The 15,409-nt window shown below is 37.8% G+C and overlaps 1 protein-coding gene across 1 annotated transcript; it reads left to right on the forward strand.

Annotated features, from left to right (window-relative positions):
* Positions 1 to 280: 280 nt before the first annotated feature.
* Positions 281 to 14,459, forward strand: Slc16a4 (solute carrier family 16 member 4). The gene is made up of 7 exons (XM_038311910.1): positions 281 to 414; positions 1,726 to 1,869; positions 2,004 to 2,165; positions 3,779 to 4,297; positions 5,900 to 6,111; positions 7,167 to 7,260; positions 14,308 to 14,459. The coding sequence occupies exons 1-7, from the start codon at positions 297 to 299 to the stop codon at positions 14,457 to 14,459; spliced, it is 1,401 nt and encodes a 466-aa protein (XP_038167838.1). The 5' UTR covers positions 281 to 296.
* The last annotated feature ends 950 nt before the right edge of the window (positions 14,460 to 15,409 follow it).

Here is a 15,409-nt window from a genome sequence, read left to right on the forward strand (position 1 = left end):
ACCATCACTGGTATTTGTTTTCTCTCTTAACTTCTACTTCTCAACTGTAAAACAAGGGTGACACACATCCTTTTCAGACTTGAAATGGGGATTTCAAGTCTACATTTTCATGACTATTGTCCCACCACTTTAAAGAGGAATGAACTGCTTCTCACCCCCCACTGCATAACCAGAAAGCACCCAGAAAAATAGGGAAGTATTGAAACGCTGGAGCAACAGAACCTCTGCTAACAGCACTAGCCTGCTGTCTACCTAACAAGGACTGCTATGCTTTGGTGTAGGTAAATGTGTTTGTGATGGCAATGACCAAGACGTTTGCAATATTCTTCGTGGTCTTTCAAGAAGAGTTTGAAGGCACTTCAGAGCAAACTGGCTGGATTGGATCCATCATGTCAGCACTCCGTTTCTCTGCAGGTATGAAAAAGCTTGCTGACTACAGAGAATGACAAAGGTCCTGACAACACCATCGTTCCTTTAAGGTTGAAGTACTGTTCCATTCAACTTTACTTATTAATATGCATTAATATCAGTATGTAATACTGAAAGAGACGCCACAGTGTTTAAGCTCTACTTAACCTGGCAATTAAGTTGGGAAAATTAGGGTTAAACAGGAATTAAAAATCCAACTATTGGGGGCTGGAGAGATGGCTCTGAGGTTAAGAGCACTGACTGTTCTTCCAGAGTTCAATTGAGTTCAATTCCCACAACCACATGGTGGCTCACAACTCTCTGTAATGAGATCTGGTGCCCTCTTCTGGCCTGCAGACAGGATATTGTATACATAAATTAATTAATTAATTTAAAAAATCCAACTATTTGCCGGGCGGTGGTGGCGCACGCCTTTAATCCCAGCACTCGGGAGGCAGAGGCAGGCGGATCTCTGTGAGTTCGAGGCCAGCCTGGTCTACAAGAGCTAGTTCCAGGACAGGCTCTGAAAAAGCTGCAGAGAAACCCTGTCTCGAAAATCAAAAAAAAAAAAAAAAAAAAAAATCCAACTATTTGATTCATGAATGGAATTCTTTATCCCTTGTTTCTTTCTAGTATGTTAAGGCTTTCAGTCCAGTGAGCCAAGTCCTCAACCTGAAAATGTAACCATTCAGTTTTAATTATGTGATAATATTAAAAACATTAAACCAATTTCTCTTCTAGTTCTAGTTCGTGTTCAGTAATGTAATACAGATTAGTGATTCAACTTTGCACAAAACAAACGTGATTAGTTTAAAAAATTTTATTTTATTGAATATACAATACTTTAAAGCAGTTATCCTGTCTTCTTCACATTCATCAAATCACACATAAGACTAAGGGGTGCCAGAGCACATTAATATAGCACGAATCCTAACTAGTAGTATTATAAAATCCCAAAGCCAGATATAGGGGTTAATGCTGAAGATCAGAGAAGCAGAGCCAGCAGCCACTAGAGTTCTTTTGTCTCTACCAGTGCTCAGACTAAAGGGGCAATTCTGTCCTCAGACTGCATCTCCTGACTGCATCTGTCTTCAACAAACTCAGACTGTACTGAGCTCGTCATCTCCCGCCTTATATTCCTCTCTGCCCAATCCTATCACTCCCATTTCCACCCCTCCAGTGCTGGGATTAAAGGTGTGAGCCACCACTCCCTGGTTTCTAATGGCTTAGCTCTGTACTCTGATCTTCAGGCAAGCTTTATTTGTTAAAACATAAAGTATCACTACATGTTAACCTAGCACTCTCTTTTCTCTTAAGGTCCCCTGGCTGCTATTATTTGTGACATACTTGGAGAAAAACCTACCTCCATTCTCGGGACTTTCCTTGTTTCTGGTGGCTATCTGGTCAGCAGTTGGGCCACAGGGATTCCCTTTCTTTGTGTGACTATGGGACTGTTACCTGGTGAGTCTACTGTAAATAGACTATAAAAGATGAAACAAGAAACCTTTCTACTGCCCAAAGCTCCTAAATAGATTATCTGATCTGGTAACTAATAACCTAATAAGAAAGTAATTTCAAACTTGTTTTTCTTTTAGGATTGGGGTCTGCTTTCTTGTACCAAGTAGCTGCTGTGGTAATTACCAAATATTTCAAAAAACGATTGGGTCTTTCTACAGCGATTGCCCGTTCTGGAATGGGACTGACGTTTCTGCTGGCACCCTTTACAAAATTCCTGATAGATCTTTATGACTGGACAGGTGAGTCAGTCTAAGTTTCTTAACTATCAACACCAAAAGGTTAATGTTTCCCCTTTCCCTTTGATGATGAGTGAAGCTTCGAGACCAATAAATTCTGCTCCCTTGCTCCCTGGAAGAGTCCAGATCTTGCTATGTAGACAAGACAGGCCCCAAACTTGTGGCAATGCTGGGATTAAGGAAATAAGGTACCATACCACATAAAGTAAAAACACTTGCAGGTGTTGCTATAGTACGCACAAGGCTCTGGGTTTAATCCCTAGCATTGATAAAGAAGGGGAAATAAGGATGATACTGAACGGAAGAACATCTCCTTCCTTAAAAAGTATGAAAAAAAAGGGGGGCTGGGAGGTGGTGGTACAGGCCTTTAATTCCAGCACTTGGGAGGCAGAGATCTCTGTGAGTTCAAGGTCAGCCTGGTCTACAAGACTAGTTCCAGGACAAGCTACAAAGTTAGAGAAACTCTGTCTTGATAAACAAGAAATGAAGAAAGATAGATCTTCCATGGCCTGGAGGCTTTGCTAGCTCACTCAGAACTCTCTGGAATTCAATGCATGAGAGCCAACTGGAAGGCCCTTAGCAAAACAATGCTCTTCTCCTTTTCCTCTAACCCTTCACTAAAATAGATTATATGAACAAAGTATTTGTAAAAAGATTATGCTCCTATTGGACAATCATATATATATATATATATATATATGATATATATCATACATATATGTATGTATACATACATGTCTATTTCTACCTTTATATTGTTGTATTGACTCTTTCCTAATGTAGAGCATACTCAGTAATCTCATGGTGAATGGTAATCTTCAGCTGACAAACCTTTAAGAAAGCCTACATAGCTTGTTCCCTCCAAAGAAACATGTCATAACTTTGTTCAGGTCACACCAAAACCAATCAAGTACTCAGTATCTAGGGCAAGACTAGCATGTGTTCTTTCAAAAGTGTTTAAAAAAAAAAAATCAGACTGAAAGACTATCCCCTTTCCTGTTTTTCCCCATGATTCCCACCGATTCTGTATTTCCTACACCAAAATCCAGTCACTGCAATATATTTAAAATAACCATTCAGAATGTATTGTAATTTTGTACCATTCAGATTATCAACCCACCTCCAACCCCCCCCCCACTTCCTTTTCATATGACTTCTTGGTCCAACTTCCTGGTTTTCTATCTCCAAAGTATTTCATTTTTTGCAGCATGTATATTGTCAATAGATTTAAATGCTTTCAGTTAAATTAGGGAAGCAGGGGAGATGGCTCAGCAATTAAAAGCATTTTGCTATTTATTCTTTCAGATGACCAGAATTCCAATCTCAGCACCTATATCAAACATCTCACAACTGCCTGGAATTTCAGCTCCAGGGGATCTGATTCTCTTCTGGCTTCAGTGGGCCACATATATGCATGCACATGAGCATGCACACAGGCATGCATGCGCGCAGACACACACACACACACACACACACAAAATAATTTTTAAGTAAACATGGGAAGCAAAGTAGTACTTTCAAGAATTATTGGACTAAGTCTGTTGGTCTCTTCTGAGCCTATAAATAGAAAGTACCATGAACTGAAGAGTATTCTTCTCAATTTCTCTTCTACTTAGGTGCTCTTATATTATTTGGAGCTATTGCATTGAATTTGGTGCCTTCCAGCATGCTCTTAAGACCCATCCACACCGAAACAGTGAACAATTCTGATATCAAAAACAAAGGTATCAGTTTGTCTGCAACTGGATCCGAGGCAACAGACAGGACAGAAACATCATACTGCAATGAGACACAAGAGTCTTCTATCCAAGGCATTTCTATGAAGAAATCTGAACAACCGAATAAAAATTTAACTGTCTTAGAACATCAAAGTGAAGAGTTCGGCAATAGACCTCACAGGAACAGACTGTCACTTATGAGCAATGACAAAAGTTACCAAAAAAAGTTTGTTTCATGGAAATGTAAACAAAATCTTTTAGATATTTCTCTCTTTAGGAATCCTTTTTTCTATATATTTACCTGGTCTTTTCTCCTCAGCCAATTAGCCTATTTCGTTCCTACTTTTCACCTAGTAGCCAGAGCCAAAACACTTGGGATTGACGTAATGGATGCCTCCTACCTTGTATCTGTAGCTGGTAAGAAAATCTATTTCAAGCCTTCTACCTAGAAGGAAAAATAAACTTAGTTTGGTGAAATTTTATTTTAAAACTGAAGCAAGGAGAGAAAGGAGGGAAATAGCAAGAGCAATCATGAGCGGGCTGTGGAAGGCTAGGGAAAGCAAGTCTTCTGGGGCTAAGCAGAACACCTTGCATTTCCGCACACAGATCTGTCAACTGCGATCTTGGGGATCTGAGTGGGCCTAACTCACTCATTTTCAGGTGTCTAACACAGTAGATACCAATTACTTCTTGGGCAGAAACAATTTCAGAAAGCTGGTGCTAAGTGTCAACAACTAGTCTGGGAAGCTAGAAAATAGTGTAGTAACTGGAAAGATGGATTCTGAAGCCTAACTTCCCAGGTCAGGGTCTTGCCTGGATTTCCTTGCTGTGTGTGACCTTGGGCTAGACGTTCTCTGTGCCAGGATTTCCTTTCTTATCTGTAGGACAGGTATAAGGCACTGCTTTCTTTCACAGCTGTATTAGGAATGTAGTAAGTGTAATTCAGTGTAGCGCCAGGCCCACACTATTGGTATTTGATGTTAAGTAATTTCTTCTTGAAATAATTGTGAGATAACTATGACCCTTGAATGTCACTAATCCACAGGTTCATACTTAAATTAGAACATAAATTTTAAAAGTACAATTATTTTATGGAATTACAAAATGTTTTAAGATCAAACGCTTAGGTTGTAGATTCTCTCACCTAACAAAACAAGGAGTCTGAAACAAATGAAAAGGGGTAAGATCGAATCTTGGTTTGCTCTAACCCAGCAATTCTCTGTAGTTCAACTTAACTTTTCGAAAGGTTTTTTACCACCCAAGCCCTTGCAAAGCTGGATAGCTAGTTTCAGTGTGCTTCAGTCTCAAAACTGCTGTTACACTGTGCAGAGTAGGCTGGCCTTGAATTTACAGAGCTGCCCCACCTCCCCATGCTACCACACCTGGCTTCATGCTGCTCTTTTGGTATTTTAACTGCTATGTCCTCTAACAGGATATATGGTAAGAATGTTGAGTGAAAAAACTATGGTTCTGAATCATTGCTCATTACACCTTACCACCCATGTCCCAAATGACATTTTTAGACTTCTTACATATTTTCAAACTAACTACAGTGACCTTTGGAAGTCTTAAATTCCAAAGCTTCATAAACAAATATAAGTTCCAGTGTCTCTTAATATAAGATTTTAATTTCTCCCATGTTTTACCATGACTCCTCGTGACACATAAGTTTCATATCCTCACTTACAGGTTCTTTTAAGAAGCTGTAAGATCTCTTCAGCCCATGTCTTTGTTTTTGTTTTTGTTTTTTAAAGCAGAGATTCCACACAAAATGAGAAAACACACATGGGAATTTGATGGTTTCATGTTCTGCTGAAGGCAGCATTTCGTCATTTTATTAAATGTGTTTAGAAGAGGAAGTAACATATATCCTATTTCAGTATGAAATCATTTTTCCTTCATGTATTCTGGCCTCAAAACAGAGTGCTACTACTTGGAGAAAGATGTGCTTATACACTGACATTTTTACAAAGGGTGTGAGGAAACAAAGATTGCCTGACTTTGTATTTACTGTTCCAGGTATCACTGAGACAGTCAGTCAGCTTATTTCTGGATGGATTGCTGATCAAAACTGGATCAAGAAGTATCAATACCATAAGTTTTACCTCATTCTATGTGGTGTAACTAACCTGCTTGCTCCTTTAGCCACCACATTCCCACTCCTTATGGCCTATACCATCTTTTTTGCCATTTTTGCTGGTGGCTACCTGGCACTGATACTCCCAGTACTGGTAAGTAGACTCATTTGTTAATGTTAAACCACTCAATACAAGGCTCAGTAACAGTTTTCCCAAAAGAGAATTCAAACTTTGTATTATTTTTATGATTAAAAAGTTACATGAAGGAAGTCGGGCATTGGTGACACCTTTAATCCCAGCACTCGGGAGGCAGAGGCAGGCGGATCTCTGAGTTCCAGGTCAGCCTGGTCTACAAGAGCTAGTGCCAGGACAGGCTCTAAAACTTCAGAGAAACCCTGCCTCGGAAAACAAAACAAAAATTACATGAGACCCCAGAAACTCTATAGCTATCTATATCCTGTCATTATTTATCTTACCATGTGAGGAAAAGAAGCTGAGAGGATTAGCCGCATAGAACTGGAAAAGGAACAGAGACCAGAAAGATTCCAACCATCTTCTGTTCACTCCTCCCCTCCAGGGGTCTCTGATTCTTACTAGAACACAAGCATTTAAGTCTAACAAATGTGGCTTCTGTGTTAAGGACATTGTTTTTGACAAGTTTGTTTTTATTGTAAAACTGACTTAAATCCTGAATTCAAATGGAACTGAACCGTTTTTTAAAGTTTTATAGAACAGTGTATGAGGCTCAGGCAAAATTCCAGCTTCCGAAGGCTGAAATCAGCTCATTGTATCACTAAATTTCTTATAAACCTATGGCTGGTAGTCAGTCATATGTAGATCCAGTATTACTGTAAGTGCAGATTGGCAAAATACTATTTCCTAATGGGAAAATCACTAAGGTTTGGAAGGTAAATACTCTCCTGAACTACATAAAAGATTAACCTACCGAAATCAAACACCAACGTACCCCACTAATAAACTGAAAACACCACTTTGCCTAGCCAAAGTCTGTTCCCTAGTTGACTTTTATTCCTAACACTGGGAACAAAAAGTTATCCAAATCAAACCATTTAGTTTAAGATTTAAAAACAAACAAACAAACAAAAATAAAAACAAAACAAAAAAAGAATTATCTGTCACCCCTTTGTAAACATAAGACACCGGAGATGTTCATCCTTAAAATGATTAGCACTGAATTCTAATTGCAGGTTGATCTGTCTAAGAATTCAAGAGTGCACAAGTTTTTGGGATATGCCAGTTTCTTTGCTGGAATGGCTGTCCTTTCTGGACCACCAATAGCAGGTAACAACTAAGTCATACTCTTAAGCAAACTTCAATGAAGAAAATAGGAATCTAAGATCAATGGCAATAGAATTAGGTTTAAATGCTGTTTGACTTCCCTCTACCCTGATCACCAATACAGGAAACTCTGAGAGTTAATTCTGTAGATGTGCTATTTTACTTTACTGGAAATAATCAGTTTAACCTAAATGATATTGTCTGCTTGCTGGTTTAATTAAAACATTGACTACTTGCACAGAAAAAATTATCCCTAGGGCACAGGGTTAAATGTTAGGATTCTCACAGACCAAAGGTTCAATATATTTGTTCTTATTGATTGCCAAATATTTGCAGTGTCCACAAAAAGGAACTTACCTTAAAATTCACTTTGCTATTTTTAAATGGTTTGTTTTGTTTTTGAGACAAGGTTTCATTTGCCCAAGTAGAATTCAAACTCCCTTCCCGTTCCCACCTGTGATTACAAGTGTGGAATCAATTACTTGGGGTATGCAGTGGTAGGGATGGAATCAAACTCAGGGCATCCATGCTAGACAAATAATCTGCCAACTGAGCCAGCCCTCACTTTTGCTACTTTCAGACCATAACTGAAACAGTAATTCCGCCCTATCATTAAAAAACAAAAACCACTTATATTGATATTAAGTTTGTACTTTATTTTTTATGCTTATTTTCAGGCAGGGTCTCATGCAGCCCAGGCTGACTTTAAACTCACTACCTACAGGATGCTGGCTTTGAAGTCTTGATCCTCCCTCCTGCCGTCATCTCCCAAGTGCAGGAACTACAGGCCTGTGCCACCATTCTTAGCTTCTATTACTTTTTAAATGAAAAAGAACAGACTACAACAGAGTAAATTAGAAAACAGAATCACTTTATTGTGAAACTTTTATTTCATGAGCACACCTAATGCATTATAAAATATTTGTTTTCCATCAGTCAGAAAAAAAATGTTTATAGCCTTTTCTTACTCAAAGTCTAGGCTACTTAAAGCTATATGTGAGGATAAACATAAAGCTCCTGAAAGATACTAGTCCTAAGGAATGGGCAGCAGAATGTTCTAACAAGTTACGGGTAGTAATCAGGCTATTGTTAAAAGCTCATATAGATTTTTTTGTCTCAGAGTTGCTCTTGGTATCTCAAGATTATAAGACACTAAACTAAGAATGTCTCATTGCTAATGATGTTATGTGGCTAAACATCTTGTTAAAAGAAGAAGTTTCGCCGGGTGGTGGTGGCGCACGCCTTTAATCCCAGCACTCGGGAGGCAGAGGCAGGCGGATCTCTGAGTTCGAGGCCAGCCTGGTCTACAAGAGCTAGATCCAGGATAGGCTCTAGAAACTACAGGGAAACCCTGTCTCGAAAAACCCAAAAAAAAAAAAAAAAAAAAAAAAAAAGAAGAAGTTTCATGGAAGCAAGTCTTGTTTTTTTAAGTCATTTCTCTATGAAATGATAAAGAGGACTTTATAAAGACCATTAGATCTCTTCCCAAGTTCTGACTTTAGCAGCAACCAAACAAAACAAAACAAAAACCACACACCACAATGATTGTTTTCAAAGTAACTCAGTTCTCTGGAATGGAGAGGTAGCTCAGTGATAGACTACCTGCCTAACATGTGTGAGGCCCTAGGTTCAATTACTAGTACTTGAAATCCAAAACAGTACCTGACTATTAAGAGGTGTGGGAAATTACATGACTGTGTTCACTGTTAACTCTAAATTTTTACTCGTAATCTTCAGAGCTGTAGAAGTCTCATTTTTACTTACCCGTATCTAATACCAAATGAAAAGCTGAAATTCCTATAAAAGAGTATATATATGCATGTTTAAGTAGGAATCTGGCAAACAGTGAATCCTCAGACAAAATGTTTGTTTTAAATTGGTAACAGTGAATACATAAGCAATAAACTTCTCCTTCCTGTATGGGAATGAAAAAGAAAAAAACGTTAGTTCTATACAACATTTTAATAATTCTAGCAAAGATAAAAACATAGGAAGCCTATAGAAACCATGTAACTTTTTAAAAAAAATACACAATTAAAAAAATCTATTAATAGAACACATGGGAAATAAAATCATTTATACACCTTTATCATCATGAATATGACAAGAAATGTAACAGCAACACAATTCCTTAACATAGGACAAAAATTGGAAGACAAAAAAGCCAAAAACATATCCTCCTGACTCCTCCACAGAACACTACCCTGCCCACTCCAGCCAGATTCCTTCTATCCTTTTCCAGTAACTAGTAACAAATCCAACTTTATTTAAGAATATGGCCCGAATCACACTCAGTTCCCTGGCTGAGGGTGGTTAGCAAACTAAACGTAGGTTAGATGTCAAGGCACACCCAAACCTGTCAGTGTCTTGCTGATAGAGAGCCTCCAGGATTCCACATTAGCACCAAGATTGCAGCTTTGAAAAGTTGTGGGAAAATATAGTATTTGACTTTGTTATAGTTCTAGCAGACCCTTGCTAAAAAACAAATGATACAATATTACAGACAACAACTTAAGGAGAAAAGTATAATCATATTCCCAAACATAACTCAGACATTAGCCATATTACATAAGATTCCTAATCTTGACTACAAAGCATTGGACATGAGCTCAAAATTAAAGGCTATTTCATTTAAAATTAGAAGGCTCGATTAGCTACCTACAAAATAGTAAAACCGAATATCGTCCTCCCTTCTCCTACTATTCCCCACTCCCAATAAACAAATACATTATGCACATACATATAAATACTTAAATCAAGCACAAATATCTTAAAAACTCTCCTAAGCTTTTAAATTAGTTTGATGATTCCTTATATTCACACAGTAACCACTAAGCAACTTTAGTTTGCTGAAACTCAGTACACAAGACTCTTCACTATCTCAAGGCCCTCTAAGGAAACTTTTAAATATTTATTAATCTTTTTTGTTTTCTAAGACAGGGTCTCTCTGTATAGTACAAGCTTCTTAGAACTTGCTATATAGCACAGAGTGACCTTGAACTTCAGATTCTCCTAGCTTTCAAGTACAAAGATTAAAGGCAAGTATACCCTGCCCTGCTTGAGAAAAAAGTTCTAATCCTGTTCCCTCTCAGGTATTTCAACCTTGTAAATTAGAAATAACAGGAAAACTGGTTATCTTTTCTAGGCTCCGTGTATTACAGGAAAAGAAAATGGATAAAATATAAAATCAATCCATCCAAGGAAGTCTCTGCCCCTCTAACAAATAAGCTATGTCATGAACTGACAGGTTAATCCCTATTTCCAGTCATCAAGTACAATACTGAACAAAACTTCTATCCTTGCTCCACTATTTACCAAATTAACCTTTAAAGTTTCATCATGCCTATTAACAGAGAATTTCTCTGTGGCCTAAGAATTTATTAGAAGAAAACAAAATAGATCAATATTTTGGTCTGTTAATAGTTCCACTGTGAAGACTGGGGTAAGTGGAAGACAAGTGAGAAAACAGCAAAGTTCCCTGTCTGTATAAATAAACAGAAATATACTAACATTGAAGAAAATAAGTAAACTGTTTGTTCATTATTAGGTGGTTAATTTATGTCAAAACCAACCCCACACCCAGCTTTACTCTGACTCAGGGTTCCTAAGATTGATGAATATCAATGAAAACATTAGTAATAAATTCCAAATAGCTCTATTATGGTTTAAGAAGAGAAAATTATCATTCTGCCCTTGCAAAGACTGGGTGTCCAAATGCTAATCCTCTAATAAAACAGAGCACAGAGAGCCAATGCTTAAGTATCCTGATAAATCTTACAGCAAATTTCTATCCTGGGGCCTTTAGTGAGTTCCAACCTTACAAGGTTTGAATTTGCTAAACCATGTTTCCCAAGATTTATTTATATCATGACACATATAGAACACAAATATTTTACAACACAACCAAAGTAAGAGATAAAACTGCAGTACACAACCAGTGTCCTTGAGAAGCAAAAGTATCAGGTCCTGACCAGGCATGGTGGCACATACCTTTAATTCCAGTACTTGAAAGGCAGAAGCAGACAGATCTTTGTAAGTCTGAGGCTATCCTGGTCTACACAGCCTAGAAGTCTAGGCCATCCAGGGCTATCTGGTGAGATCCACATCTCAACATAAAGAAATGGAATAAAATAAAATCAGTGTGTCCATACACCTTTGAAGTTTGTCACTATACCTCCTACCCAACAGAGAAAAGTTCAGTCTCAGAATTCTCAACCTCACAGTTGAAGGACCATCAAGGAACTCTGGGATCAAGAACTTCCTGGGTCTATTTCAAATCCTAACATGATGATGATAAGTGGAAATGTAGCAGCCAGCCTAAAAGATGCTTTTTTCTTTCTTTATGAGCACTCACTCACTGTGTGAGTTTGTGTGTGGACACGCACATGCCATAATGTATGTGTGGAGGACAGAGGAAAACCTGTGGGGGTCAGTTCTCTTCTTCCATCATGAGTTCCAGGGATGGAATTCAGGCCACCAGGCTTTGTAACAAGAACCATTTTATTACCTGTTAAGCGATCTCAGCAGCCCCTAGCAGGTTTTTTGTTGTTGTTTTTTGAGACAGGGTTTCTGGCTATCCTGGAACTTGCTTTGTAGACCAGGCTTCTAACTCTTAACAGAATTCTTAACTCAGTTCAACAATCAAATTCTGAAAGATATAGTAATGAATACCTCTTAGAACAATATATCCCCTTTTTCATAAAACCACATACAAAGTGTGTTAAACATCTTTAAATTCAAAACAATAAATATTTGAGGGTAGTGACATGATGTCACAATGGTAAAATTTCCTACCATAAGTTCATTTCATGTACAAAAATAGTAAAAGTATCTTCAGGGGGACGGAGAGATGGCTCAGCAGTTAAGGCCAAGGTTCAGTTCCCAGCACCTACATGGTAGCTCACATCCATCCATAACTCAGTACCATGGGATCCAATGTCCTCTTCTGATCTCTAAGGCACCAAGCACATATATGGTGCATAAACATACATACATGAATGCAGGTAAAATACATACATACATACATACGTATATACATATGTATATACATATACGTGTATATATACATATACATACACACACAGATAGATAGAAAGAAAAACATTATTTCATCCAGCTTGAAATATGCCAAATGATCCCCTTCTCAATTATAAATATATTTTAATACCTTAATGTTTCAGACATAACATTCTCTTTAAAAGGTGTGTGAAAAGCAAAAAATTATAAACGACTCTCTTGAACCCATTTTCACCTTTGCTCTCCTGATAGTTACTAGCACTATCTACATTACTATCAAGAACCCCTAGCCTTTTCCTATAATGCTAATATTTGATACCCATTCAGAAATTCACAGTAAACACACATATATGCATAAGAGGAGGGGTTGCTGTTCCATTTTCCCTCCTTTCTAGAAAATTCCATAGCTTGGGTTAGTCACCTGTTTCTTTAGAAAGTCAGAGGTCAGTCACATCCACAGAATACAAACACTCATCCTAGCTGACCTCACTCCACTCCCTCAACTTACCCCCAAGAAACATTTAAATGAGAGAATCAAGTAAGGAATCAATAAACTCCTTAAAGTTAGCTGAATTTAAAAGGCTATAAAATATTCCATTTATACATTACATTAAAAATAGGAAATACAAATTATCAAAACAGAAGGGACAGGGAGTGTAGCTCAGCAGTAGAACACATACTTAGCATGTATGTACATGAAGCTTTGGGTTCAATCCCCAGAACCAAATAACAAAAACCCCAAACCCTGAAAGTCAGAGCTAAAATAAGAGAATGAAGAAAAGGCAATAAACAATTAACCAAGTGAATCGGGGGCAGGCAGAACAGCCAAAACACATAAGCACAGAGTATTCCTACCTCTCTCTCCATCCGTTTGTCATCTCTTAACCCAGAACCACACAGGCATATAACACAAAGATTGTAACTGGAAAGCTGGCTCAGCAGTTAAGAGGCCTGCTCTTCCAAAGGTCTTGAGTTCAATTCCCAGCAACCACATGGTGGCTCACAACAAGAGATCTGGTGCCCTCATGAGGAAGAGACCTCATGAAACCCAATATGGACAAGTTAAAAAAACCTCCATATATGGACTGCACATGCATGCTTCAGCATTGCCAGGACATAAATTTCATTCATTCATTCATCCTGGAAGTCACTTTGTAAGGCAGGCTGGCCTTTAACTCAAAAAGATCTGCCTGGCACTACCCTCTGAGTGCTGGGATTAAAGGAGTGTGCCACCATTACATTACAGACTTTTATATGGACATTTAAATGTTTACTTCTTGCTATTATTTTTAAGATGTTTTACTTAAGTTCTAGTACGTGCCATTGATGAGAAGACTGCAAGGCTTTTTCCATTCTTAAAGAGCATTCAGTTAGGAATGAAGCTCAATGGCCTACCATGCATCAGGGCCTTGATGCAATGTCTACACATGTGTGTGCTCTCACATGCACTATTTAGATTTCAGAAAAATTCCTTCAGCATATTTATCAAACAGTTCCTTCTCATGTGATATCATAGCCCCCAAGCCTTCCCTTCATAGAATTTACCAAATACATAATTTAAAATGGTTAATATCTATTTTCCCAATAAACTGTAAACTTTTATTAGTGCAGGGACCATGTTTATTAGGCTCAGTACTGTTCTTGACGCATAGCCTATTTTCAGGAACATGGTAAATACTCAAATATTAGCTCAGTAAAGAAGGTTCAGTCTTCTTTTGAAAAAAGTTATTCATGATTACTTTCTTGTAAGAAAACAGTAGTCTTCTTGTAAGAGTATCATAAAATGAAGTGATAATTTTCTCCAATCTCCACCCTAAGACATGTTTCTGATTTTTTAATGATGCAAGTTTCTACTTAGATGAAAGTGATTCAGTTTCAAGTAAGACAGGTGAGAAGCTGTATTAATTCCAGTGGCTCACAATACAGACTGGGAAGACAGACTGGGAAGATGAGGCCTCTTTCTTCAAAGTCTAAGACTTGCTTGAGAACTACAAACAGAAAAGTTGATTGACAGAAACTACTCCTTCCTTGCAGGCTGGCTATATGACTACACACAGACATACACAGGCTCTTTCTACTTCTCCGGCACCTGCTACCTCCTCTCTTCAGTCTCACTTTTCTTTGTACCGCTGGCTGAAAGATGGAAAAGCCAACAGCCTGACCTTCCAAGGACTACAATCAAGTGAGAGACTAACGAAAGAAAATCTAAACAAGCCACTGGAAACAAAAGCGTAGAACAAAAATCTTGTAAAAATGAGAAAATAAGCCATATATTTTTTGATTCCTTCTTGCTTTAATAACACTGCTAGAAATGTCTAATTGTTGGTACTTAATCAAACAGGTTAAAAACTGAATCAGGTGAAGCAGCTATCTGACCTATTAAATGAAAATCAGAATGTACCTATAATAAATACAAACTTTCATTTATGCTATGGTAATTCTGTCACCAAAATGTGACAACTGTAAACTATTTTTTTAATATAGTAATTGGTTGACTAGAGCTCTAGAATCCGAATAAAGCCTTTCATAGTGACAAGAATGGTATATCCCCTCCAAAAATAATGTATTGTTTATTAATTATAAGTAATCTTCAATTATTTTGTCAACTTCCTAGTGAAATAAAATTTGATAAAATAATCTTTATTTGAAAATCATTTGAAAGTATTACTGCCCATCTAAACATTATTATCTTTTCACTACATTTAATTATCTAAATGATTCTTCTGAGCTGTTTCATATGGAAGTTGAAAAGGAGGCTTTAAGAGGAACTATGTTTGTTCAAAAGGAGTGGGTCATTTATAGCTAATTAGTAATGAATGGCTCTTGCCTGTGAATAATGGTATTTGTCTGTGAATAATGAGCTCTTGGCTGTTTGGGTGATCTTTAAAAGGATAAAAAAGGGTTTTCAGCCGGGCGGTGGTGGCGCACGCCTTTAATCCCAGCACTCGGGAGGCAGAGGCAGGCGGATCTCTGTGAGTTCGAGACCAGCCTGGTCTACAAGAGCTAGTTCCAGGACAGGCTCCAAAGCTACAGAGAAACCCTGTCTCGAAAAACCAAAAAAAAAAAAAAAAAAAAAAAAAGGGTTTTCAAAGCAGGGAATATTGGCGTATACCAGAAGTCCCAGCAGTCAGAAAAC

This window comes from Arvicola amphibius, chromosome 14, assembly GCF_903992535.2.
Source record: "Arvicola amphibius chromosome 14, mArvAmp1.2, whole genome shotgun sequence".
Lineage (NCBI taxonomy): Eukaryota > Metazoa > Chordata > Mammalia > Rodentia > Cricetidae > Arvicola > Arvicola amphibius.

What these genes read in the sequence shown, in the direction of transcription:
- Slc16a4 (XM_038311910.1), top strand. Translation starts at nt 297, where the DNA reads ATGGCAATGACCAAGACGTTTGCAATATTCTTCGTGGTCTTTCAAGAA. An exon ending in GACTATGGGACTGTTACCTG is followed by an intron (nt 1,870 to 2,003) that starts GTGAGTCTACTG and finishes TTTTTCTTTTAG; the next exon opens with GATTGGGGTCTGCTTTCTTG. An exon ending in CACTGATACTCCCAGTACTG is followed by an intron (nt 6,112 to 7,166) that starts GTAAGTAGACTC and finishes TTCTAATTGCAG; the next exon opens with GTTGATCTGTCTAAGAATTC.